Consider the following 25,091-nt stretch of genomic DNA (forward strand, 5'->3'; position numbering starts at 1 on the left):
TTCCTCCTGGCCCTGTCTGCCTTGGTGGGCTCTCAGCAGGAGCTGACCTTGCCAGCTGACCCTTCCTCTCCCTGATGGGGGAGCCTGGGAAAGGGTTGACTGCAGGGGGCAGGGAGGGGTTCCCCAGCTCATGGGTAGGTCCTGGAAGGGAGGGTGACAGAAGAGCAGAACAGGCTCCAGGGTCTCGCTTTGTCTCATGCAGGTGAACAAGGAGGAGGAGGCGGATGAGAACGAAACCGAGTGGCTGATGGAAGAGATCCAGACACCAACCCCGAGGCCCGGGAAGGAAGGACAGGAGAACGGGCACATTACCACGAAGTCCGTGACGGCCGAAGCCCTCACCTCCCTGCATGGGGATGACCAGGACAGTGAGGATGAGGTCCTGACCATCCCGGAGGTGAGGGTGCACTCGGGCAGAGGGACTGGGGCCGCGAGTGTGCCGCATGGGAGGATCCCACAGAGGAGGGGGCTTCGGGAGAGCGCCGATGGTGCAGGGGGGCTGGTGACAGGGGACAGGGTCCGCAGGGGGAAGCCACGGCCTGTGCCACAGAAGACCGGGACCTCCGGCGGCCTGGCATCCTTCCACGACGACAGCGACGAGGACCTCCTGCACATCTAGTCTCCTGGTGCCTACGGGAGACGCGGGTCCGGCCTCGCCAGGCACCTCCAACCAAATAAGACTTCAGCTCGATGATGCTTCTATCATTTTTGCCTTTAACAAAAACTGTTTCAAAAGGGAAGAGTTTTTGTGCTGGGGGAGAGGGTGAGGAGGTCAGGTTTACAGTCCTTGGAACGAGGCTCTGCTCCTGTCACTGGGGGCGGGGCCGGGGCCCTGGGTTTTGTCCCCAGTCCTCACTTTAAAAGCCTGGCAGCCGGGCGCTTCATAGTGTGCGCCCGGGCCAGACGCATCTTGGAACCGAGGGCTGCGTATTTGAGAAAAACCCTTGCTGCTTTAGGCCCTGTATGGTTTTGACCATTATATTTTAGCATTTAATTCTCTCCTCCTATTTATTGACTTTGACAATTACTCAGGTTTGCGAAAAAGGAAAAAAAAAAAAAAAAGAACAAAACAAAAAAAAAACACACAAAAAAACAAACAAGCCAACAGCCTTTTTCCCCTGACGGCAGGGGTGACGTCAAGGTTCATCCCCTGCCCGGAGGAGAAGCTGTCGGTGTGCTAGGAAGGTTCCATATGAGATTTTTGAACTGGTCAATAATGTAGCCTCTAAGTTAGAACGCTCCATTCTGTCCTTCCTCTTTGCTTCCTGTTTCCTAAGGGAACGCGCACGTGCACGCACACACACGTGCAGAGGTCCCCGAGTGCCTAGGCTCTGGAGGCCTGTTCTCTGCCTCTTCAGTCAGTAACGGCTGCAGCTTTTTGCATGACGTCTTCAATCCTAGGTGCGCAGAGCACATTTATCAGTATTTCTTTCGCCGGCTGGTGAATTCAAACAACCCACCCAAAGATTATTTTTGTGTGTGTGTGAGAATGGAGTTGAGATGTCAGAGAAAATAACTTTTTTCCAGATTTGGGATATAGGTCTCACCTCTTCAGGTTCTCATGATACCACCTTTACTGTGCTTATTTTTTTAAGAAAAAAAAAAGTGTTTATCAACCATTCGACCTATAAGAAGCCTTAATTTGCACAGTGCGTGACTTACGGAAACTGCATGAAAGCCGATGGGCCAGCGTTTCGCCCTAGCGTTGCACTTGGGATTCCTGCTCTGGGGGTGCTGGGTTGGCCTCTCAGTGCTGCAGGATGGGAGGGCGGGGCCACTGTCCTTCCCTGGCTGTTGGCACCTTTCTTGAAGTGTTTAATGAATGACTTTTCTCGAATTATAGAATTGTATATAGACTCAGTGGTATTCATGTACTGAAAAGCAAACTACCCTACAGAATTCCTTGGTTTGTACTCGGTTTGGCTGGCTAATTTTGATTTCAACATGAGTGTATTTTTTAAAATTGATTTCTTCTCTCATTTTTTTCAATCGAATTTACTGTAATATAAAGTATTCAATAATTTCAATAAAAGATAAATTATTAGTCGAGTGTTATGTTTTCTTCACCCCCCCCCCTCGATGTGAAGAGTTGCTGAACTCATCGCCAAGTGTGGGAGCCTGTGTGCTCTTCTGTAGAGTCCCCAAAGAGGTCTGCATGTGGGTTTCGGCGGTGGGGTCCTGCTGGCCCTTCGTGGGCAGCGCTGGGGCTGCCTCGCCTCGCCTGCATTCGGCTTTCTGGGGGTCTGACACGTCAGCCCTCTTTTTCGAGAAAGCAGACGTCACGGTGTCCCCAGTTTGCCAAAGCGGACACCTAGGAGTTGGTTGTCCTCAAGCTTCATGTCCAGGGGGCTGTTCTCTCAGGCCTCTCCCGCCTGCTCGCTTCCCTCTAAGACACACACAGGAAGGCCCTCCCCACCCCTGTTGGGTCAGGAAGGCCACTTGCAGGCACCCACTGGCCGTGTTGGTGAACTTGATGGCAGAGGTCTTCATCTGAACCCGCAGCCACCTGCCAAATCCTTCTGGGTGTTTGCTCGGACTCCTAAGAACCTCAACTGTCACTCCCCTGGGCTCTGAAGACAGTCACCACCCTTGCCAGCTGTTGTGGGTAGTATTAGAAAAATGTGACCTGACAGCAAATAGTAGGAACTATGATGTTTTCAGAGAAGTGATTTTATTGGTAAGAGGACAACCCTGATACCCAGTTACCTTGAACCAACTATCTCATGCCCTTTTGTCTGAGACTGTCCAAGCGTGGCGGAGGAGCAGAATAAGTGGGGGATGAGCATGATGAGGCAACCCTGTATCAAGGAAACCCTAGTAAAGTAGAAGTCTGCTCTTAGAACACGTAAAACCTATTCTTCACCAACCACTGAAGTAGTACAGCGCGTACGATGATCCCTTCCAGAAGGTTGATTGGCACCTGGGCATTTAAAACAACATCGGGGGATAATCCAGTCCTTCATGAGAGTTAACTGATGGACATGTAAGTCTCTTCTTGGGGTTTAGGTCACTAGGGGTGATGAGCATTTTGGGGACAGGTGGTTCAGATGAGGTTAGATGTAAATCTCCATCAGCTTCTGAAGACCACTCATGACTCAGGTGTGCTCACACGGCTTACTTCTCCAGCTGCATTCGCTGGTTCAGTTTTCACAAACGTGAGAATCCCTGGCAAAGGGAACAGAACTGAACCGGCTTTACCAAACCGCCGCTGAACTTGACAATTGTATTGCAATGGCATAGGCTGCGTGATGTCACCTCTGGCCGTGTCTCTGGTCGCCCTGTTTTCCAATTAATCACATCCTTCTGCAGCCGTGATGAAGGGAATGTAACTGCTGAAAACTAGCTCGTGATTGGCATATTATGGAGTTAACGGAGTTAATATATATATATATATATATATATATATATATATTTTTTTTTTTTTTTTTAAAGGGTAAGTCGGCCTTACCCTTGAGTGAGCCTGTTGGGTGGCCTGAGAGCATGGGGCGAGCCAGTGATCCTGCAGAGAGCATGACCCCTGGCCCTGGGGGTGACCTTGGTGAGCACTCCGCCCTCTGAGCTCTGGAGGGAGGGAGGGTAGGAAGGTTTCCAAGAAGGTACGGTATGCAGCGCTTTCTAAATGTTTGCCAGTGAGGTCAGAGGTGGGTCCTCATCCACTAGGACCAGTGTCCTTACAACAAAGACAGAGACAGATGTGGACGGAGAGAGGAGGATGTGACGACACGGGGGAGACGGCCTTCCACAAGCCAACGAGAGGCCTAGAACACATCCTCCCTTCTTAGCCCTGAGAAGAAACCAGCCCTGCCACACTGTGGTTTTGGGTTCTGGTCTCCAGGACTGTGACCTCTAATACATGGCCTGTGATTTCAGTTCCCCTGGCCTGTGGCCCTTTGTTACAGCTGCCCCGGGATGCTAATCCAGGGATGTGAGGCCTGGTCGGTCCCCTAGAGGGTCCTGGTGGCCAGCAGGCACAGGGAGGACCCACAGCTGTGCCTGGGGCCCTCGTTGAAGCTGCCCCCTGTGACCTGTGATCGCCATCATGCCCGTCAAGGAGTGAGTGGGCGAGTGAACAGGTGGGCTCCTTTGCGGGGACAGGGTGGGTGGGTCACTGAGAGCCCAGTAGGTTCTCGTGGACTGGACTTCGACATAGGTATCCTGAGGCTACTGGGACTTGGGATGCCGGCATCCAGTTGGGGATAGAACTGGAACCCAGAGCCCAGTGATGGCTGGCTCCAAACCCGTCCCCAGTGTCCTGACTAGTCTCTGCTCCCAGGGACCCCTGGCCCCGAGGGTGACCTTGGTGAGCACTCAGCCCTCTGAGCTCTGGAGGGAGGGAGGGTAGGAAGGAATATGTGTGGCTTCTGTTTCCTACATGTGCTGGGACAGATGAGGACCAGAGGTTGTCAGCGGCAAACCAGGCAGGCACACACAGGCTGTTGGGTCCGGATGGTCCAGGCGCCGGGAGATGGAAGGTGGAGACAGGAGGCTGCCCTGTTGGGCCTCTGGCCGAGCTCTGGGGGGTGGGCTCCCGCGTCAGTGGGTTTGGTGTCAGCAGAGGGGCCCTGACATGGGACGGGCGGCAGCCCTGCGGTGTGAGGACGGCCTGCGTCACAAGGAAGGCCGTGCCCTGATGGCCCTGCCGAATCTCACCACGGCTTCCGTGCTGGTTCCTCGTTTCTGGTGGTTTCCATACTCCCCACTGCATTTCCCTGTCCCTTCAGGTCCTTAAGAGAAAGCTGTTGTTTTGGAGAAGGGGCTGGGGACTGAAGGCTGTGAGGAGAGGACACGGTGGTGCCCTCCTGGCGGCACAGAGAGGGAACCAGCAACCTCAGAGCTGGTGAGGAGGCCTGCGGCCTGGGACAGGCCTGGGACTCAGCCCTGGGGCTGAGTGCAGCCAGGGGAGGGGCCCCCACGAGGTGGGGGTGGCAGGGGTGGGGAGTTGCCATGGGTGGTTTGGTGGTTGATTACAGGGTCATAGTGCCTGGTGCTTCTCCTGTTTTCATTCTGATCCCCAAGATGTCCTCGGCCACCCTCGCTGCACCTGAGCCGGGGATCGTGAGATGGGAAACAGAGTCCTTGGTCCAGGCAACACAGAGAGCGAGTGGGCAGCCCTGGCTGGCTCGAGTGGCCACTCGTTTTCCTCCTGTGTAGGTAAAACCCAGCTCTCCCTTCTCCTGTGTGTATCTCCCTTGCTCCTCACTCAGAACGTCTCACTTAGGGTCACCAAGTGTGTGGGGTTCTCCCCACACCAAGCAGTGCTCTGGAACACCACCTGCGAGTCCTATAATTTAACTGGATTCTGACACTGTCTACCTGGAGATAGCCTCAGACCCCAGGTATGGGGCCCAGTCCCACAAGACCACCCCCCACTTCAGACACCAATTGCAGATCGAGGGTCCCCAGGTCACCCATATTTCTGTGACTTGGATGCAGATCTGGGTCCCATGACTGCTTCCCCTTTGAATTCAATGGATTTGCTGGAGCAGCTCAGAGAACTCAGGGAAACACTGATATTTACCAGTTTACCAAGGGATACGATCAAGGAAACAGATGAGCAGCCAGATCAAGAGGTGCATAGGGCAGCACAGGGGCTTCTGTCGCCGTGGAGTTGGGGTGCGTCATCCTCCTGGTGTGCATGCGTTCACCAGCAGGAAGCTCTCAGACCCCTTACTTTTGGGATTCTTTCTTTTTTCTTTTCTTTCTTTCTTTTCTCTTTCTCTCTTTCTTTCTCTCTATTTTTTAATTCATGAGAGACACAGAGAGGCAGAGACATAGGCAGAGGGAGATGTAGGCTCCCTGTGGAGAGCCCAATGCGAGACTCGATCCCAGGACCCCGGGATCACGACCTGAGCTGAAGGCAGATGTTCAGCCACTGAGCCACCCAAGTGCCCCACTTTTGGGATTCCTACAGAGGCTTCATCACATAGGCTTGATGGATCATTAGCTCTGTTTTCAGCCCATCTTCCTCCTCAAAAGAATTGGGTGGGGCTGAACGTTCCAAGCTTCCAAGCATGGCTTGGTCTGTCCTGTGACCAGGAGCCATCCAGGAGTCACATCATTAGAACAAAGGACACGCTTGTCACCTAGGAAATTACAAGGGTTTCTGGAGCTCTATGCAAGGAACCAGGGAAAGAGACCCTGACACATTTCCTATGAACTCACACCAGTAGAAAGGACTGCCTTTCAGCTGGGAGTGTGTGAGGTCCTGGCTCTGGGGAGGCTTGCCCAGGCCCCCCTCCTTCCCACCCTCCCAGCCAGTGCTCAGCCCTCTGGCAGCAGCCCGCATAGGCAGGGGGATCGCAGAGCTGCAGCCCCGTGACGTGGGCCTTACTTTGGCCACACCAGCCGGTATAGCCCTGGGCTTGAGGCCAGCTCCCAGTGCCCACGGAGCAGAGGGAGAAGAGTCCAGAAACAAAAGGGTGCCGTTGGCACTGTAAACACTGCCCCATCTGCCTCTCCTGTGCGCAGGTGGAGGGACCCGTCCTGACGTCTGTGTCTGTGTCCCGGGGCTGAGATGGGGGGCAGGGAAGATATTTCCCATCTGATGCCGTTTTGATGTCTCCTGTCAGCAGCTCCAGCCAAGGCTCCTGGGGTCCCACCTGATGTCCAGTTGGTCCCCTTGGCCCAGTGACCCGGGCGTCAGCTTGTTGTATAGTCAAGCAGCTGGGAGTCTACCGCCTGGGCAGGCTGGGAGGGCGGTGCTGGGTCAGGTCCCATGGGGTCCTGCAAAGCCCGGCCGTCCTATGTTGGGGTGAGGATGTGGGGGATGAGTGTGTTAGGGAGCTCAGCTCTCCCCTCACCGTGTGCCCAGGCTGAAGGCCTGGTGAACCAGAAAACCAGAGGCTGCTTCCAGCCAAGGCGCCGCTGCCGCACTATGAGCAGTTTGTAGCCAGCTCCTGGCCCTGCGTGCTCAGCCTCAGTCCCTCCCCGCGAGACGCAGGACGTGAGTCCCTGTCTGAGAGGCCAGAGGACCTGACGGCCCGCTCCCGGCTCTGCCCCACGATGAGCAGGCCCCACGCTCTGATTTCCCCCCACAGGAGGCCAAGGGGGAAGCAGGGTGAAGGCCTGGAGGGACCGGGGACCCCAGGCTGCCCCTCTGCCCCCTTCCCTGCTCTGAGGATGGCCACAGAGGGGGTGTGTGCAGTCGGATGGGCTGAGGGGAGAGCTGCTCGAGCCCGGCCTCTGCTGCCAATGCCTGGCCTCGGCCGTCAGTCTGGCAAGTGGGGTCCCAGGGGGGCACGCGTGGAGCACAGGTAGCCAGCCACAGGCCTTGGGAGCGAGGCGGCTCCTAGGCCCCCAGGCTCTTCAGGACCCTGCTGCTCCCCAGAGCCCACAGTTTCTCTCCTCATTTATTGCTGTGTAGCCACATGACCACAAAACTAGGTGCGTAAGGCCACACACACGTGTCTCCCATGTCTGGGGGACAGGAGTGTGGCCACAGTGTAGCTGGACCCTCTGCAGTCTGGGGAAAAATCTCCTTCTGAGCCCACGTCGTCCCTGCAGTTGTCAGTACCTTATGTCCTTGCCACGTGGGCTCCCCCACAGGGCCACTTGCTCCATCGAAGGCAGCAATGGGAAGAGGAACGTGGCTGTTAAACTGTGATGTAATCACATGTGGCATTGCCACATTGGATGTGTTGCATGGAGACAGGCGAGTCTCAGGTCCCATGGATACCCCAGGGTGCTGGCTCCAGCAGGGGGCCACCTTTCCATCCCAGCCTGCTACACCCTTCCTGCCTTTTCTCACAGACTGCTTGCCCTACCCCCCGCACCCCCCCCATTAACCCACTGGATAGATATAGATGGAAGGTGCTCAACTGGCTGAGGGGCCAGTGTGGGGAGCTCCCCTAGCACCGTCCACTGGAGCTCTCCCTTTGTAAGTCTGTCCCCCCCTGAACTGTAAGCTGTTGGGAGGTAGGGGCTGCCCCAACTCTGCGTCCTGGAGCCTGGGGCTGCTGGAAACGTGTAGGGACTTGGCACGGTATTTGTGGAGTGAGCCAAAGAACTAACACAGCAGGTGGTGAAGAAGGGCCGGTTAATAAATGAAGGGATGTTGCTCTGGAGCTGAAAGAGGTTCAAGTTCAGTGACAGCGTGGACTTGGAGGCTGCTGTTAGCTCCCTAAGCTTCTGTTTCCCCAGCTGAGCAGTGGGGAGTCTGATCACACCTCCCGTGAAGGCCGTCGTGAGGAGTTCCAGAACACTCGCAGGAGCCCTGTGCTGGAGGCTGACGGCCTTGTCATTGATGGTCACTGGTCAGCCTGGCTGGTGGCTGAGTCTAGAGCCTTTCACCTGGGATGCTGGCCTGCAGAGCCCTCGGCGGCGGTGGCAAATAGGATCAGATGCTCTGCAGAGCCAAGCTCAAGGCCAGGCCATGCAGGGGGTGGGGGTGGGGGTAAGGGTGGGGGTGGGGGTAGGGTACAGGCCAGCCTATGAGCCGCCGGATTGCACAGCCCCTGTAGCTGTGCCAGCAGGCAGCTGGCTCTCTTTGATTTAGCTGGATTCTAAAATAAAGTTTTTAGATAAGCAATCTCTCTGGAAGAGACAACCAGGGGGTTTACCCAGCAGGCTCTAGCTCTCTCCTCTCTGGGAGGGAGCTCTGACTCCAGAGAATTCAAGGGGGCACCTGGGTGGCTCAGCGGTTGAGCGTCTGCCTTTGCCTCAGGTTGCGATTCAGGGTCTAGGGATCGAGTCCCACATGGGGCTCCCCCACAGGGAGCCTGCTTCTCCCTCTCTCTGTGTCTCTCATGAATGAATAAATAAAATCTTTAAAAAAATAGAGAGAGAGAGAGAGAGAGAGAGAGAATTTGAACCTCCACCTAGTTGACTTGCTTCCCGGCCAAGCCATGTGGCCAGTCACCCTCCTGCTTCCACCCTTGCCTGTCATGGGCGCCACGGGGTGAAAGATCGCTTCCAGTTGGTTGGCTTCCAGGTAGACGTACTTGGACAGCAACTTGCTTTCGAACCAGCCCATTGCAGAGAAGCCCGCACGGAACATTGACCCTGGCCACCGCGGCCGCGGCACCTGGGTCAGAGTGATGAAGGTGCTGGCTCCATTATGCCCACCGTGGATGATATTCTGGAGCAGGTCGGCGAGTTTGGCTGGTTCCAGAAGCAAGCCTTCCTGACCCTATGCCTGCTCTCGGCTGCCTTCGCCCCCGTCTACGTGGGCATCGTCTTCCTGGCCTTCACCCCGGATCACCGCTGCCTGAGCCCCGGGGCGGCCGAGCTGAGCCGGCGGTGCGGCTGGAGCGCGGCGGAGGAGCTCAACTACACGGTGCCGGGCCCGGGGCCCGCGGGCGACGCCTTCCCCCGCCAGTGCCGCAGCTACGCGGTGGACTGGAACCAGAGCGCCCTGGGCTGCGTGGACCCGCTGGCCGGCCTGGCCGCCAACAGGAGCCACCTGCCGCTTGGGCCCTGTCTGCACGGCTGGGCCTACGACACGCCCGGCTCCTCCATCGTGACCGAGGTGAGGCCGGGCCCTGTGTTTGAGGGACCAGGAGGGCTGCAGGGGCAGGGAGGAAGCACACCGCAAATCCTAGAAGGTTCAGCTTCGCATCAGGGAAGAAGGGAGGAGAATTTTATTCGCTGATCACCTAGGACATGTCCGGCACTGTTCTGGGCACTCGGTGGCCTGCTTCTCCTGTCTGGTCCCCTGTAGATGTGGGGTATTAGAGGAGCGGGCTGGAGGTAGGGGAGACCTTTGCAAGCCAGGCTGAGCTGGATTGTTAGGACATGGGTCTGCGGGGAGACAGGTTCCTCTTCTTTCTGGCCCACTGGCTTCTCTAAGAGCCTGCTGCATTCACTTGGGGTGTCATTAGATTGGTCGGTCTCCCTTTCTGCACTCATGAGAGAGCTAAATGCTGGCTGGGATCATGTGGAAGCAGCTCTGGCTTTGGAGAAGGACCTTTTCTTTCTTTTTATTTATTTACTTATTTATTCATGAGAGACACACACAGAAAGAGAGGCAGAGACTCAGCAGAGGGAGAAGCAGGCTCCAGGCAGGGAGCCCCACGTGGGACTCGATCCAGGGGCTCCAGGATCAGGCCCTGGGCTGAAGGCGGCGCTAAACCGCTGAGCCACCTGGGCTGCCCGGAAAAGGACCTTTTCAAAGCCAGCCGTGCCACAGATCAGTTGGGCGTCACTGAGTACGTTACTCAGGGCCTCTGAGCCTCCACTGCCTCACGGGCCAGCCAGGAATGGCAAGTCACCTGCCCCACAGGATTGGCAAGTTCAACGGTACATGGCATCAGTGCTGGGGCTGCGTCAGGGGCCCCGCTCCTGGCCTACAGGTGGGACGATGGCGTCAGAGGCCTCATCTGCATAGTTCAGTGGGTTCTTTCTGTATGGTGCCTTGAGAATATTTTAATAAAAAGCCACTAGATTTTTTTTTCCCCTTCATAGACCTTGTAAAAAGTGTCACATTGTGAAAAGTGTGGGCACTTGGAGATTGGCATTGAGGACCATTGTTGAAACCACAGGCCGGAAGTTATGCAGAGGCGCTCTGTTAGCAAAGCCTGGTTTTGGCGAGGGCACTGCTTAGCTGGAACAAGAGGTCACTTAGTGGTTTCAGCGTCAGCACAGCCAAGGCTCCTACTGGAGGAAAGAGCTGTGTCCTCTTCCCTTGCCTGATCAAGGGGCAAGGCTGGGGAGGGGACAGCACAGAGGTTTCTCCTTCAGGAGGAACAGGCGCAGGTGTGACTTGCTTTACCTGCCACTGCCTGAACACCTGGTCTCCAACACATCCTCCAAAGACAGGTAACCAATGAGATGCCTCACTCCCGGGGGGACCAAACTGTCTGACACTCTGGCTGGGAATCTAGATCCGACCAAGACAGGGAGGTGTTTGTTCTGTTCTCTGTGATGAGACCTCCTCTGCTAGTAAAGGACCGGATGCCATCTTTCATCTATTCACTCCGCGGTCTGCTCACTCAGGAAAGTGTCTGAGCCTTTGCTCTGCTCCCGCACCACCATGGGGCTGGGAGGGACACAGGCCGTGAGCTTCCCTCAGGGAGGCTGCAGTCTCCAGGGCAGTGAGAAGAAGACCAGTGCCCGGGGTCACGTGTGGGCAGACACACAGGGGCCGTTGGGCTCCTGGGGTAGATGTGTACCTTGGCTGCTGCACAGATCATGGGCACCTTCCAGAAGGAAGTGGCATTTGAATGGAGCCTCGGGCAGTATTCTGAGCAGCAAGGAGAGGGAACAGGACAGACCGGGAGAAGGAGCAAGGGGCAAGGCTTGGGGGAGAGGGAGTGTGTGCTAGGTTCATTTGGGACAATGAGCTGTTACATTGCATAGAATTCAGGGTTCTTTTTTTCTAAGATTATTTATTTAATCATGAGAGACACAGAGAGAGGCAGAGACACAGGCAGAGGGAGAAGCAGGCTCCCTGCAGGGAGGCCGATGTGGGACTCGATCCCAGGACCCCGGGATCATGACCTGAGCCAAAGGCAGATGCTCAACCACTGAGCCCCCAGGTGCCTGCAGTTCAGGGTTCTGTGGAGGAACACAGGCGTGAAGGGTTGGGGACTCCTCACTTTCCCTCGAGAGCCCAGAGTACTCATGTAAGGTTGCCAGATAAAATGCAGGACACCGAGTTAAATAGGAATTTCAGATAAAAGCCAAACAATTTTTTCAAAAGATTTTACTTATTTTTTCATGAAAGACACACAGAGAGAGAGAGACACCGGCAGAGAGAGAAGCAGGTTCCCTACGGGGAGCCCGATGCGGGACTCAGTCCCAGGACCCTGGGATCACGACCTGAGTCCAAGGCAGACGCTCAATCTCTGAGCCACCCAGGCGCCCAAACAATTTTTTAAAGATTATTATGTCCCAGTTTTTGTGCATTTATTTGATGCTGAGAGCCAAGGCAGGGAATACAAGCATTGCATGTGACATACTTACACTAAAAAAAAAAAATGTGTTGTTTATTTGAAATTCAAATTCTGAGTATTCTGGATTTTTTTTTTTCTAAACCTGGCAACCCTGACTTCATGTCAGATGAGGAAGTTTGGTTTTGTTTAGGCAGAAAAGCAAAGCAAGACAGTCCTGGCTGGACCTTGGGAGTGGTCTGGACCCAGGGTGCTGGGGCAGGGGGCATCCCCGGAAGGAGGGGGAGCTGAGCCGCAAGCCCCATGAGAAGCATCTACCCACAGGATGCTTCAGGGGAGACGCAGGGCTGGCCTGGGTTGGGGGAAGGGCCCCCACTTGCCTGAGGGTTCTGGGGGTGTGGGTGAGCGGGGCAGGAGCTTGGCAGGGTGGTGGCCCGGAGGGGAAGACACAAGAGGACAGAGAAAGAGCTCCAGAACCCAGTGGCCATCGGTGGCAGCAGGGGTGAGCTTCCATGAGACCCCAGATCTCAGCTCCGACAAGGATGGAGGGGATCCTGAGGCTCTCATCCACAGACGGAGCAAGGAGAAAGTGGCTGTGGGTAGAGCATGAAGGGCGGTGGGAGTCTGTGGAGATACCAAGTGTGACAAGACCAGGGCTCTAGGATAGGGGGTGGGGGGCAGGAGGACTCAGCACTCTTCATCCCCGTTGCTTTAAATCTGCCTTTGCCTCTTGCTCTTCATCCTAAACTGAAGCAGATTCTCCAGGGATTCACCTTAGTGATTCCGTTCTGCAGAAATAATCTTTAATTTAGCCTTGCCCTGGACCTTGGAACTTGCTTACGGGAGGATGCTGAGCCAGCTGGTTTGAACACCCCGGTGTCACCAGCCCCCCACCCTCTGCACTAGGGAGGGGGCTGCGGCTCCTTCTGGGGAAGGAATGTGCCTACTTCCCCTGACTCCTGAGTCCCCTGTTGGGAGGCCCTGTCCTGCCAGCTGCAGCCCCATGGTGGACTGGGGGCCCCCCTCCAGGCTGGGAAGCCCTGTCTTCCCCTGCTTGTGAGCATGAGCCTGAGCTCAAGCAAGGCCTCAGCCTGAGGTCATGGGAGTGCTTATACCATTTGCACACTTGTCTCAGCCTAGAGATCTCCTGGGATTGGCTGAGGAGGTACAGCATCTGGGTTCTGACAAGGCCTCTGGGTGATTCGTAGACAAGCTTGGAGAGCACTGCCTGCTGCTTGGTAGACAGTGCCTGAGACACCAGGCCCAGGCCGGTGGAACCCCAGCGGGGGCAGCGACCCATCCAGCGCCCCCATGCTGTGCAGTCCCAGGCTTTTCTGAGGGCTGGGCCTGTCTTCCTGGTGTGCACAAATGGGCTGGGGGGCAGTGGTTGGGTGTGAGTTGGGGGGGTGGGCACAGGGCATGGCAGGCGACACCAGACACCGATCCTGAGCGTAGCAGAGCGGGGGCAGGGACCTCAGCAGGAGGCCATGGTGACAGGTAAAGCTAGATGCTCCTTCCTCTAGTGCTGTGAGTGCTCTGGCTTCTGCACAGTCTGGGGACAACGTGGAGCCTGGTCCTGCTCATTGCAAAAATTGGAGCACAAGACGAAACCAGTGCCCCACAGCTTCGGGGAAATCTAGGGTACACAGATGTGGTCTCAGACGGTGTGGGTGGAGGCTGCAAAAAACCAGTAGGGCAGTTGGAGATACAGACCCGGGGACGGCCAGATAGCACCCAGGAGTGACCTGTCCCTCCGTCTTTAACGGCAGGGCCTGGGACAGGCCGGGAAAACCAAAGAACAAGAGGAGAAGCTTCGTGGGGAGGGTGTGCTTTCAGCTGAAGGGAACAAATGTTTGGGTTGGTAGAGGGACTGCCCGAGACGCCCCGTGGTGTCTCGTCATGCCCCAGAGCCGAAGCCGTCACGGGAGTGGACCGCGGGGTCTGGGCGTAGACAGCTGGTGGTAGGACAGGCTCACGATTACTTTCTCAAAATGAGGTGGTGACACAGAGCGCTACCTATGTTTTATTTTAAAAAGTGCTCATGTCCAGGAAGTAAGCAGCCAGGAATGGGGAGGGGGAGAGGGCCCAGGCGGGGGCTCCACCTTGACCTCTACCTTCTCGGAGCCCCGCAGAGGACGTGGGCCACCTCATCCTTGGGCCTGTCACGTGCGCAGGTGTGTGACCCCTGAGGTGGGGCTACCCCTAAAACACAGCAAAGGCCTCCCACACTTTCCTGCCTTGGCCTCCCTGGCTCTCGGGATGTTGGTCCCTGAGTCTCCAGGCACCCTGGGCCCCACCCACAGGACGCTAGCGCACACGCTGCCCCCGCCAAGCCCGCCTTCTTGCCATGGTGTCTGTGCTCATCCCCTCCTGTGGCCATGTGTGGCAACACCAGTCATGACCTACGGAGTTATCTGCAGATTTCACATAATTAAATATATAACAAATAGGTACTTAACTGAGGGCTTCTGACCAATCCTCGGAAACATATTCTATTTCTTTTGCTACATTTCTATCTTTAGGAAGTTACTGCACTCTACTTCTTTCCAGAAGACTTATCTGTTGGCTGTGTTGTCTTTCAATAACCGACTCTTGATGTCAAAGCACTTGACAGTAGTGAGGGTAAAACAAAGATGTTGGGTAGATAGTGGTAGTAACGGAGAGTTGCCAGAAACCTTGAATCTGTCTTATGAAAATGTGGGAAGGGAAAGTGATGTGAAACCCTTGAGAGTATCACACTTTGTGGTGAGCATTGACTTTGGAGACAAGACAGTAGATATGGCTTGACTTACAAACGGTCTTGTGTTTTCGGCCCGTCTGCCCGTGGTGTGATGCGCAGTTCAACCTGGTGTGCGACAACTCTTGGAAGGTGGATCTCTTTCAATCCTGTGTGAACCTGGGCTTCTTCCTCGGCTCCCTGGGGGTCGGCTACATTGCAGACAGGTACGTAAAGTCCAATTCGACCAGACATAGCGCCGATGCCATGAGAAGAATGGATCGTAGGGGATAGTGGTAGAAGAATCTGGCCAGGTGACAGAGAAAAGCACCAAAGCCTGGTGCTTCGGACTGGGGTGGGGCAGGAAGATGAGTCAGGCTGGGATTTGGGATGGATTTCAGGGGTCCAAACTCCATGCAGATTGTAGAATTGGGGTGGTGGGCTGAGAGAAGATGGGGTCAAAGCCAAGGTTTATGCATGGAGCAGATGGGTGAGGGGAGGATGGGGCCATTTTTTGAGATGGGACAGAGTGGATTAGAAGCAGACTTTGTTGTGGGGGTGGGAAGCCGTCAAGAGTTCTGTCCTGGCCGAGGGAATTCTCAGCTGTGCTAAGAGTGGCCCTGGAGGCACAGAAGAGATGTCAAGTAGGGGTTGCATACATGAGCTGTGCTCAGAAGAGGGATTTGTGCTAGAGATAAATATCTGGGATTTGTCACCAGAAGCTGTCAACCACGTTCGAGATAAGCTAGCCGAGAGTATAGAGAGACGTGTAGATGTTGGCGGGGAAGGAATTGCTGGCAGAGGAGATTTATTTATTTATTTATTTTTTTATAAATTAATTTTTATTGGTGTTCAATTTACCAACATACAGAATAACACCCAGTGCTCATCCCGTCAAGTGTCCCTCTCCGTGCCCGTCACCCATTCACCCCCACCCCCCGCCCTCCTCCCCTTCCACCACCCCTAGTTCATTTCCCAGAGTTAGGAGTCTTTATGTTCTGTCTCCCTTTCTGATATTTCCCACTCATTTCTTCTCCCTTCCCTTATATTCCCCTTCACTATTATTCATATTCCCCAAATGAATGAGAACATACACTGTTTGTCCTTCTCCGATTGACTTACTTCACTCAGCATAATACCCTCCAGTTCCATCCACGTTGAAGCAAATGGTGGGTATTTGTCGTTTCTAATGGCTGAGAAATATTCCATTGTATACATAAACCACATATTCTTTATCCATCATCTTTCGATGGGCACCGAGGCTCCTTCCACAGTTTGGCTATTGTGGACATGGCTGCTAGAAACATCGGGGTGCAGGTGCCCCGGCGTTTCATTGCATCTGAATCTTCGGGGTAAATCCCTAACAGTGCAATTGCTGGGTCGTAGGGCAGGTCTATTTTTAATTCTTTGAGGAACCTCCACACAGTTTTCCAGAGTGGCTGCACCAGTTCACATTCCCACCAACAGTGTAAGAGGGTTCCCTTTTCTCCGCATCCTCTCCAACATTTGTTGTTTCCTGCCTTATTAATTTTCCCCATTCTCACTGGTGTGAGGTGGTATCTCATTGTGGTTTTGATTTGTATTTCCCTGATGGCAAGTGATGCAGAGCATTTTCTCATGTGGCAGAGGAGATTTAAACGAAATGGCAGGGAGATGGAAGGGCAGCGACTCTCCTGGGGTAGTGTGAAGCTATAGAATGCAAGACGGGTCTGGCCCAGTGGGGAGGAGAGGCCAAAATCTGGGGACTTGGTCCCTTAAGTACCAGTGACAGGGATGGTAGCAGGGGAAGGCTGAAGAAAAGCAAGAGAGAGAAGGAAGTGGAGTTTGTGCATGTGGACGACTCTGCAGGGCAGGTGGGCTGCAGGGACAGGGGACAGGGGAAGGGTCCAGGAAGGGGACGATGGCATCGTGGAAGGTGCGAGGGACCAAAGGGGCAGTGGACGGGCTGGCCCTGGGGGAGCTAGCTGAACAGCCTTTGGTCAGAGGCGCAGGAGAAAAGATAGAGGAGGTGGACACGGGTGTCATGAGGTCTGAGTGTTCTGAGGTGATAAGGGGTGAGTGTCCGACAGGAAGTTTCTATGTTAGTACAGGACGAGGACGTTTACGGGCTGGTGGGTAGGTGCGCTGGGCAGGGGCAGGGGCTTGAGGTGAGGAGGCAAGGAGTAGGGGGGTGAAGGCCCGGGCTGGAGTCTAGGAGGCAGGGGGCAGGGAGGGGGAGACTGGGGTGGGGACCAGGGTACCGTGACCACACAGGACGTTGGCCCCTTGCTTCCTTGCGTAGCCACCAGAATGCCGGGTCAGGTTGGAAGGTTGGAGTCAGTGAAGCACCGCCCGGGAAGGAGAGTTAGCACACGATTTGCCCATTTCATTCATGAAAAAAGGAAAAGGAAATAATCCTCAGGAGTTACACCATCAGAACGGAGTATTTTCCCAGAGAAGTTCCTGAGGCTGCTGCTAAGTCTAGCATGAGGGCGCCCGCTGTCAAACCCTGTTAATAATAATACAGTCGGCTAGGCGATGAGGGGGGCCATGCAGGGGACCCTGCAGAGCCACCAGGGGAGCACCCCCTCCTGGCCGAGACACCAGGTGCCTGAGAGCACCGGGGTCCGGGGTTCCCCCTTACAGTGATTTAATGAACCTCGGAAGGGCCGCTGTTCCCTGAGGACCACATGGCCGGGCTCTCAGGTCGGGGGTCCCTCAGGAGACCAGTGACATGGGCCTCCCGATCGAGACCCCGTCTGTCCCTTGGGGCTCATAGGTCCCCAAACACTCAACAGCCCCACTTCACTTCCCTGTGTCCTTGCCTCTGAAGGTTTGGCCGAAAATTATGTCTCCTGGCCACCTCGCTCACCAGTGCGGTCCTGGGTGTCCTCACGGCCGTGGCGCCAAACTACACGTCCCTGCTGCTCTTCCGCCTGCTGCAGGGCCTGGTGAGCAAGGGCAGCTGGACATCCGGCTACGTCTTGAGTAAGCACCCCCTGCGCTCAGTTCCCACGGGGGCGGTGGGCAGCACAAGGGGAGGGAGCCAGACGCAGAGGTGGGATTCTGGGGGGAGAGGGGGTGTTCGTGGGCTCCAGAGAAATGGTGGTAACTCTAGCTGTGTGTGATTGTCTGTCTGACTGGGCCAGGGGACTAGGTGGGGATGGCCTCCCTCCTCCTCCCCCTCCCTCCTTCCCCTCCCCCTCCTTCTTCCTTCCTTCCTTCCTTCCTTCCTTCCTTCCTTCCTTCCTTCCTTCCTTCCCTCCTTCCTTCCTTCCTTCCTTCCTTCCTCCTCCCCTCCCCCTTCTCCCTTCCTTTCTTCCTTCCTTCTCTCCCTCCCCCTCCCTCTCTTTCCCCTCCCTCTTCCTCCCTCCCTACTTCTTATCCCTCCCTTCCTCCCTCCCCTCCTTCCTTCCTTCCTTCCTTCCTTCCTTCCTTCCTTCCTTCCTTCCTTCCCTCCTTTTTTGTTTGAGAGACACTTAAATAACCACTTAAATATATCAGTCTTTCTATATCAACTGATCTATTTAGGAACAACATGACCACATTCTGATTTATTTACAGCAGTGTGCTGGGGGGGCGGTGGTATACAGGAAGGGGAGTCAGGTAAGAGAGCATCTTAACATCTTAAATACGAAAGGACCGGCATCTCCTGAAAAGAAATACAACAGCCCAACTGGTCTAAACCACTTAAAAATTAGGAGGAGACTGTAAGAGGGAGTAAGAGAAGAGACAAACATCTTTTTCTAAAAAAAAAAAAAAAATGAGGTGTGAACCACTGTAATTCTATATACTGTTTTTTTCCCCCTTTCAAATTTTTCCATGAGGGGTGAGACTAAAAAAGGAAAATCACTCTCTTGGAAGAAAGTCGTGTACAAGAGCCACCGGTGCTTTCTGCAGCCCATACGTGGGTGCATTGGACGGCAGTGAGGATAATCCACATTTTTGCTCATTTGTAGAGAATAGAAAAGAAACAACTTTGTCCTTCCATCTCTGAAAATGGTATCTTTGGTCTTGGCATTCTGAGAGGTAGTTCATCAGGACCAAGAGAAAGCATGTTTCTCCCTTGCGAAACTGTATGCTCTGGCTAAGTGTAGTCAGTTCAGTACATATTCACTGGCCATCTGTATGTTGAATACGCACTATTTGACACGTGGTTAAGACGATAAATTTGGGGTCAAATATCTACTCCCCAGCACTGCCCGGCCATGAACTCTTGGGCCATTCCCATAAGCCCTGGCTCAGAGGGGCTTATGGGGACCCTCAGAGGGGGGTGGCAGGGCCCTGATGGGCAGGTGCACTGCAGAGCTGTGGCCCGAGCGATGCCTGCCCCGCGATGGGCCCTGTGGGGTTGCTGTCACTCTGTGGCAGGCAGTGGGGCAGGGCTGGAGGTACCAAGATAGAGGAGGCACCCTTCCTCCCTTTGAGAAGCTCAAATGCTAGGGAGAGGAAGACAGATGGCCATCTATCTTGGTGGGTGAGGGCCGTGCCGCCCCCAAAGGCTTTCCCCATGTGTTTGCAGGTCACACACCACCTGGTCCTCCACTGGTGACTCAGTGGTCATCCTCCCTTAGGGGCTTCTCTTCTCCCCAATCCTGTAATGTGGCAGGACCCAGGACTTTGTCCTCTCCCTCCCCAAACCTGCTCCACCTGCAGACCCCTACCCTAGCCCCTGTCTGTAAAGTCCCCTCTGCCCAGCTGCTCAGGCCAGGTGTCTTGCAGTCAGCACAGCCCCCAGTTCCCTACACCTGCTTCCGGCCCCTCGGGGGTCCTGCTGCTGGCTTTCCTTCCACAATACCCCTGGGACCACCTTCTCTTCACTGCCGCTGCTGGGCCCAAGCCAACCCCGTCGCTTCACCTCTGTCACTGGTCCCCAATCTTAACTCAGCAGCAGACATGGAGTGTGCTGCCCCCTGGGGCACTGGCTCTGCACCTCCTGCAGCACAGGCCAGACTCCATAGGGGCCCCAGGATGGCCTCCCCGAGGCACTGCCTCCCCCTTGCATGACCCTCTGGAGAGCCACGTCCTCTGTTCCCTCTGCCTGGAACTTCACCCTTGACGTTCGCCCCACCGCACTGCTGTCCGAAACCCAGCGACCCCTTCCCCCTCGACTCTCCGGCTTCCCTCCCACCCGTTAGCTTTCCATTCCCCCTGGCACAGAGTGCATTCCAGCCTGGCATGCGATTTACTCATTTACCGTGTGTGCTCTCTGTCCCCTCTCACAAGGAGGTGGGGTCATGAGGACACGACTCTGCCCAGGAAGTTGATGACATGCTCCAAATGCCTGGAGTGGTGCCAGGTCCCTGGGAGGCCAGCGATGCTTATTAAATTAGTACACGCTCCCAGGGCTGTGAGAAACAGCACAGCTCTAGGGGCGCCGGGGTGGCTCAGTGAGCATCTGCCTTTGGCTCAGGGCGTGATCCCGGGGTTCTGGGATCAAGTCCCACATCGGGCTCCCTGCAGGGAGCCTTCTTCTCCCTCTGCCTGTGTCTCTGCCTCTGTGTCTCTCATGAATAAATACATAAAATCTTAAAAAAAAGAAAAAAAAGAAAAGAAATAGCACAACTCAGTCTGGAGCTTATAGGGGCAAAGCTCTGGGGAGGAGGGGTTGGCCAGTGCTCAGGTAGACTGAATCCTGTAGCACCCAAAGGACACTAGAGACAGCAAGTGGGGGCGGATTAGAAAAGGAAGAGCTGGAGAGAAGCTGGGATGAGCAGCCGGGTGGATCTCAGGGAGCCTTGAGTGGAGCAGCAGCAGCACAGGAGAAGGAGCCTGGGGTCAGGCAGGAGGGGGTTGGGGCCTGGGGCTTGCCAGGAGGGAAGGAGACCACGGGAGCCTCAACAGCGACTCCTCTCCTGTTCAGTCACAGAGTTCGTGGGCATGGGCTACAGACGAATGGTGGCGATCCTCTACCAGATGGCCTTCACCGTGGGGCTCGTGGTGCTCTCGGGGGTGGCCTATGCCATCCCTCACTGGCGGTGGCTCCAGCTGGCCATCTCTCTGCCCACCTTCCTCTTCCTGCTCTACTACTGGTACGTGGGTCCTCCAAGGGGGCCCCTGCTCCTCTGTCCCCCCACCCCCGGACCACGCTCAGCTCACCCCCTAGGACTGCCTGGTGATCTTGGCTGCCACATGGGCCATCCCCCGAAGGGCCACGGTGGCCACACACACAGGCACATGGCTGCTTCCACCATTTGTGCCATTTGAGATGTTCTCATATTACGGGGTGGCCCTCATTACATGGGCAGCTACTCTTTTTAAATTTGTATCCCCTTAGATGGGGGGCAATGATCTGAGTCAGATAAAAATCCACCTAGCCACGGAGTAGACATTTGGTGTTTGTTGAATGAATGAATGAGTGAATGAACAAGCGAATGAAAATTCTCGGGGAATGTGCACATTAAGCCACTGAGACAAACCAGTCCCAGTGAGCTGTTAATCTTACTGGCTGTCAGCACTTGGCAGGGTCCCAAGGGACGCGCAGCCAGAAAGATGAGTTTTGAGCTTTGATTATGGGACAGGGAAGGGGTGCAGAGAGGGCCGGGAAGAGAAATATCGCATCCCTGCAACTTTTGTCACCATTCTGCTGAGGACAAATCTCACCTGTGGGTAGCACTGAAGTAGACCCAATCTCTCCAAACCTGGGCTTGCCTCTACGAGGGCTACGTTGGTGGTCAGGGTGAGTCTGCTGTCCCCTCATCAGGCTGAAACCCCGGCTCTCAGGTGGGAAGGACACGCTGGCTGAGTCTCGCTGGTCGGGCAGGGGGGCCTTTGCCTGAGTGTTTTCAGAAGACCTTACACCAGACGTTCCTGATCTTCAAGTCGTAATGTCCTTACCCGGTTTGCAATGGACAGCACGCTACCTCCCTGGTGTTCAAAGACAGTGAATATGGTGTATTTGGTTTGGGAGATATTTTGAGGCTTGTTCAACAGCCCATGTATTACATGGGGACACCCCGCTGTAGCACAAGGGTTGGGGGAGGCATCTGGAGCATCTATTCTGTGCGAGAAGTTTCCAGGGGGACAAGGCTGCCAGCTGCCAGGAGAGAGTGGGACCCCTCCTCCGTGAAATGAAGCCCACGTAGGAAAGTAGTGGTCCTCTTGTTTGCTCACAGATCTTAGCAGGTGGCACTGACAGTATGAGGGACCCACAGAGCTCCTTCGTGGGTCCCTTGGGCCAGCGCAGAACGACCCCAGATCCTCGTCCACTAGCTGCTTGAGGAATTCCAGTCCCCATGTGAGGAGGGGGGCTGCTCAGAGCGCTAGCATCTCCCTGATCTGGGCTTTAGGCCCGCCGTGCTCTGGGGAAGCCACCCCGTGGTGAGGCTCTGCGTCTGCAGGTGCGTGCCCGAGTCTCCCCGATGGCTGCTATCACAGAAGAGGAACGCTCAGGTGATGAAGATAATGGGCCACATCGCCCAAAAGAACGGGAAATCGCCTCTCGCTGATCTAAAGGTGACAAACCAGCGGGGGTGTTCTCATGCCACTGAACTTTGGGTTGGGTTTGTGATTTTAGAAACTGCTTCTGGGGCTGCCTTGAGGAGTGGGGAGGTCCTGGAGGAATTTGGGGGTGATGGGTGCTGAGATCAGGAACGGGTGGGGTGGTTCGGAGGGCTGCTCCTGCTCCCCCACAGCGGCGCCGCAGCTGATGCTCTGCCTCCCTCCTAGATGCTCTCTCTCAAAGAGGATGTCACGGAAAAGCTGAGCCCTTCCTTTGTAGACCTGTTCCGCACGCCACAACTGAGGAAGCACACCTTTATTCTGATGTACCTGTGGTAAGTGGCCTTTCCTATACCTTCCCCCGATGGACTCAGTGTGCCGGCTGAGCACCAGGGCATGAGTTGAAGACAGTGGAGCAATGCAGGTGGAAAAAGAGAAGCATGAAAAGGAATTTTTACATGAATTTCAAGCAGCCGATGAGCTCTTAGACATCTTTATGTCTCCCTTGAGGATGGAATAAGGGGGGAAAGATATCAAGAAGAGCGTGTTGCGTGTGAGATGTCAGCAGTAAGATGAGTGAAACCTGATGAAGGGATCCCAAGGTTGTCTCAGATCCCACGTATCTGTCTTTTGGGAACAGCACATCTTGACTTAGTGGAGGAAGGTGGATGAGATGTCAGTGGCTCCTGGCCCTTCCAAAGAGAAGGTCCCTACGTCACATCTTGGCACTTTAGAGACCCTGTCAGAGAGGGGCTGTGCCTTTATTGTCCACTGATTATGAGACTCATCTACACATATGGACTCACCCAGTCTGCTCCTTTCTGCAGGCTGCTCCCTTGCTCCCTATCCTGTGCTCTCAGAGGACACCCGTCCAGCTTCCCATCATCATGGCTTTGTCCTTGGCATGAAGATGGCTCCTCAGTCACTCCCCCGGTGGCTGGACTGTGGGGTCCCCCCTCAGCTGGAGCCACTCTGCTGCTGGTACACTCATTTCCACTTCCACGAAGGTTTTACTAGAACCAAGGGTTCAAGCTAATAGAGTGGTGCCTGGCACATGGTAGCCCTGCAAATATTTGCTGAAGGTTGAATGAATAACCACGGTTCCACGGAATCCATCCTGAGTGCAGGAGACACCAGCCAGGCTCACCATGCCTTCCCTTTGCCCCAGCAGTCACCTGCCCTGGCCCCAGAGTCCTGCCACCAGCTACATGATGGGCCCCCCGGAATCTCTGCAAACACCCCAGCTGCCTGGTGCACTTGTGTTGCATCCCCTCCCCTCCTCCTATTTCCTCTCGATGCCCCCACTTCCATCCTCTAGGGCACTCCTCTCGTGAGGTGCTTCAGCTCCTCCGCTCTCACACCCCTGCACCCGCTCCCTCCGCAAACTCTGCTCTGATCTGAGAATGTGTTAGGAAGCTGCCCTTGGCATCCCCTGCCCCCTTGGTTCCCAGAGTCAGTGTCGTGCTCTTTTGCCTGTGTGGCTGGGGGGCCTCCTAGCTGGCCTCTCTCTTAATGCTGCTGCCCTGCACCCCAGGAGCTACTCATAGAGCAAACAGCACCACACTCCTCCGTCTACACCCTCCCTGGCTTCCTACTCCCCCGAGGAGAACACCGAATCCCTTTCCATGGCCCACAAGGAGCTGACCCCAGACACCCCTCTTACTGGCCTTCCCTCCACCTCCTCCTTCCTTGCAGCTGCTCGAGAGGCCAACCCAGCTCTTCCCGGCCAAGCAGCTTCCAGAAAGCTCCACATTCTATGACTCAGCATCCTCATCAGCAAGTGGGGGTAATGATAGGACCCACCTCACACGCGTGTTGGCAGACGTGACATAACGCGTGGAAGGAAATGGCTTAGAGCGCGCGTGCTTAACACCAGGGCTGCTGTTTTACCACGTACAACATGCGATTCATGGGTTCTGCCAACAGATGGCAGCCCTGCACGGGCGTTAAGGGCAAAATCCAGGTTGTGCGCTCCTTTCTCTTCAATCCATCCCTTTTATCAGTTATACGGGACTGTTCGAATTTAACTGGGGCCAAGGGAGGGGCCTGGTGAGCGTCTGGGAAATCAGGGATGATTCAGGACTAGACACAAGAGCATCCCAGTGTCTCCCTGTGTGCAGCTTGATAAAACGAGGGAGTATATTAATGAGAAATATCCGTTGTGATCTCAGTTTGGGAGCTGATAGGCAATTTACTTGCTGGAATAAGCGATTTCTTAGCAACCAAAGTCTCTTCTTGCAGTGTAAATACCAACATAATCATAACATGTTTCTAGCCTCTAAAATCCTATAATGTCACTAAAAAAAAAGCCCTGTGAGACTCTAAATTCGCCCTGAGTGACTTAGTCGGCCCCCATGGCTCTCTGTGCCATATTCTTTTTTTTTTTTTTAAGATTTTTATTTATTTATTCATGGGAGACACACACACAGAGAGAGAGAGAGAGAGAGAGAGAGAGAGAGAGAGAGAGAGGCAGAGACACAGGCAGAGGGAGAAGCAGGCTCCATGCGGGGAGCCCGACGTGGGACTCGATCCTGGATCTCCAGGATCGCGCCCTGGGCCAAAGGCAGTGCTAAGCTGCTGAACCACCCAGGGGTCCCCTCTGTGCCATATTCTGAACACTGCTCCTCGCCCCTGGAATACGGACAGAGGGGTCACGCGGTGGGTTCCGGGGGGAGGGGAGCAGCTGTTAAACACGGCACTGCTGTGCGGAGGGAAAGACTCTGGACGGCACCTGCTCTGCTCTGCTCTGGGTACGTGACCTTGGGAAGATGACGATGATGATGCCATTAGTGGCCGTCTTTACGAGTGCTTTCCACGTGCCGGGAGCCACAATAGGCACTTAGTGTGGGCCAGGCAAGGGGTGCAGAGGGCGATGCGGCGAGGACCATCTCAGCCACGCACCTGTCACACCTTTCGTCACCAGTCCGCGGAGGGCAGATCTCGTCTGTAGGTGGCACTGAGATAGACACAGTCTGTCTGAATGACGGCTGGCCTCTAAGCCTTACACGTTTGTGGTCAGGACAGGCCCGCTGTCCCCTTGTCAGGGTGGCCCAAGGCGCTCTCTGGGAGGAGGACGCTCTGGCTGAGTCTCCATGCCTGGGTGGATGCGAGGGGGTCTGAGTGTTCTC

General features: G+C 55.2%; 2 protein-coding genes across 5 annotated transcripts in view; both read left to right on the forward strand.

Annotated features, from left to right (window-relative positions):
- The window catches only part of IGF2R (insulin like growth factor 2 receptor), a 101,421-nt gene extending 99,377 nt beyond the window's left edge, over window positions 1-2,044 (forward strand). For both annotated transcript variants that reach the window (XM_055310302.1, XM_055310301.1), the window contains exon 48: window positions 203-2,044. In XM_055310302.1, coding sequence (XP_055166277.1) covers window positions 203-619 — 417 coding nt within the window. In that variant the 3' untranslated portion in view covers window positions 620-2,044. The remainder of the gene's footprint in view (window positions 1-202) is intronic.
- A 6,851-nt stretch (window positions 2,045-8,895) lies between these two features.
- Window positions 8,896-25,091, forward strand: part of SLC22A1 (solute carrier family 22 member 1) — a 31,091-nt gene continuing 14,895 nt past the window's right edge. Inside the window, exons 1-6 of one of the 3 annotated variants that reach the window (XM_055310876.1) lie at window positions 8,896-9,466; window positions 14,668-14,771; window positions 17,357-17,511; window positions 20,387-20,555; window positions 21,813-21,978; window positions 22,192-22,298. In XM_055310876.1, the coding sequence (XP_055166851.1) occupies window positions 9,056-9,466; window positions 14,668-14,771; window positions 17,357-17,511; window positions 20,387-20,555; window positions 21,813-21,978; window positions 22,192-22,298 (1,112 nt within the window). In that variant the 5' untranslated portion in view covers window positions 8,896-9,055. The remainder of the gene's footprint in view (window positions 9,467-14,667; window positions 14,772-17,356; window positions 17,512-20,386; window positions 20,556-21,812; window positions 21,979-22,191; window positions 22,299-25,091) is intronic. The other 2 variants (XM_055310874.1, XM_055310875.1) reach the window with 2 other exon arrangements.

The sequence above is a fragment of the Nyctereutes procyonoides genome, unplaced genomic scaffold (genome assembly GCF_905146905.1).
Source record: "Nyctereutes procyonoides isolate TBG_1078 unplaced genomic scaffold, NYPRO_anot_genome, whole genome shotgun sequence".
Taxonomy (NCBI): domain Eukaryota; kingdom Metazoa; phylum Chordata; class Mammalia; order Carnivora; family Canidae; genus Nyctereutes; species Nyctereutes procyonoides.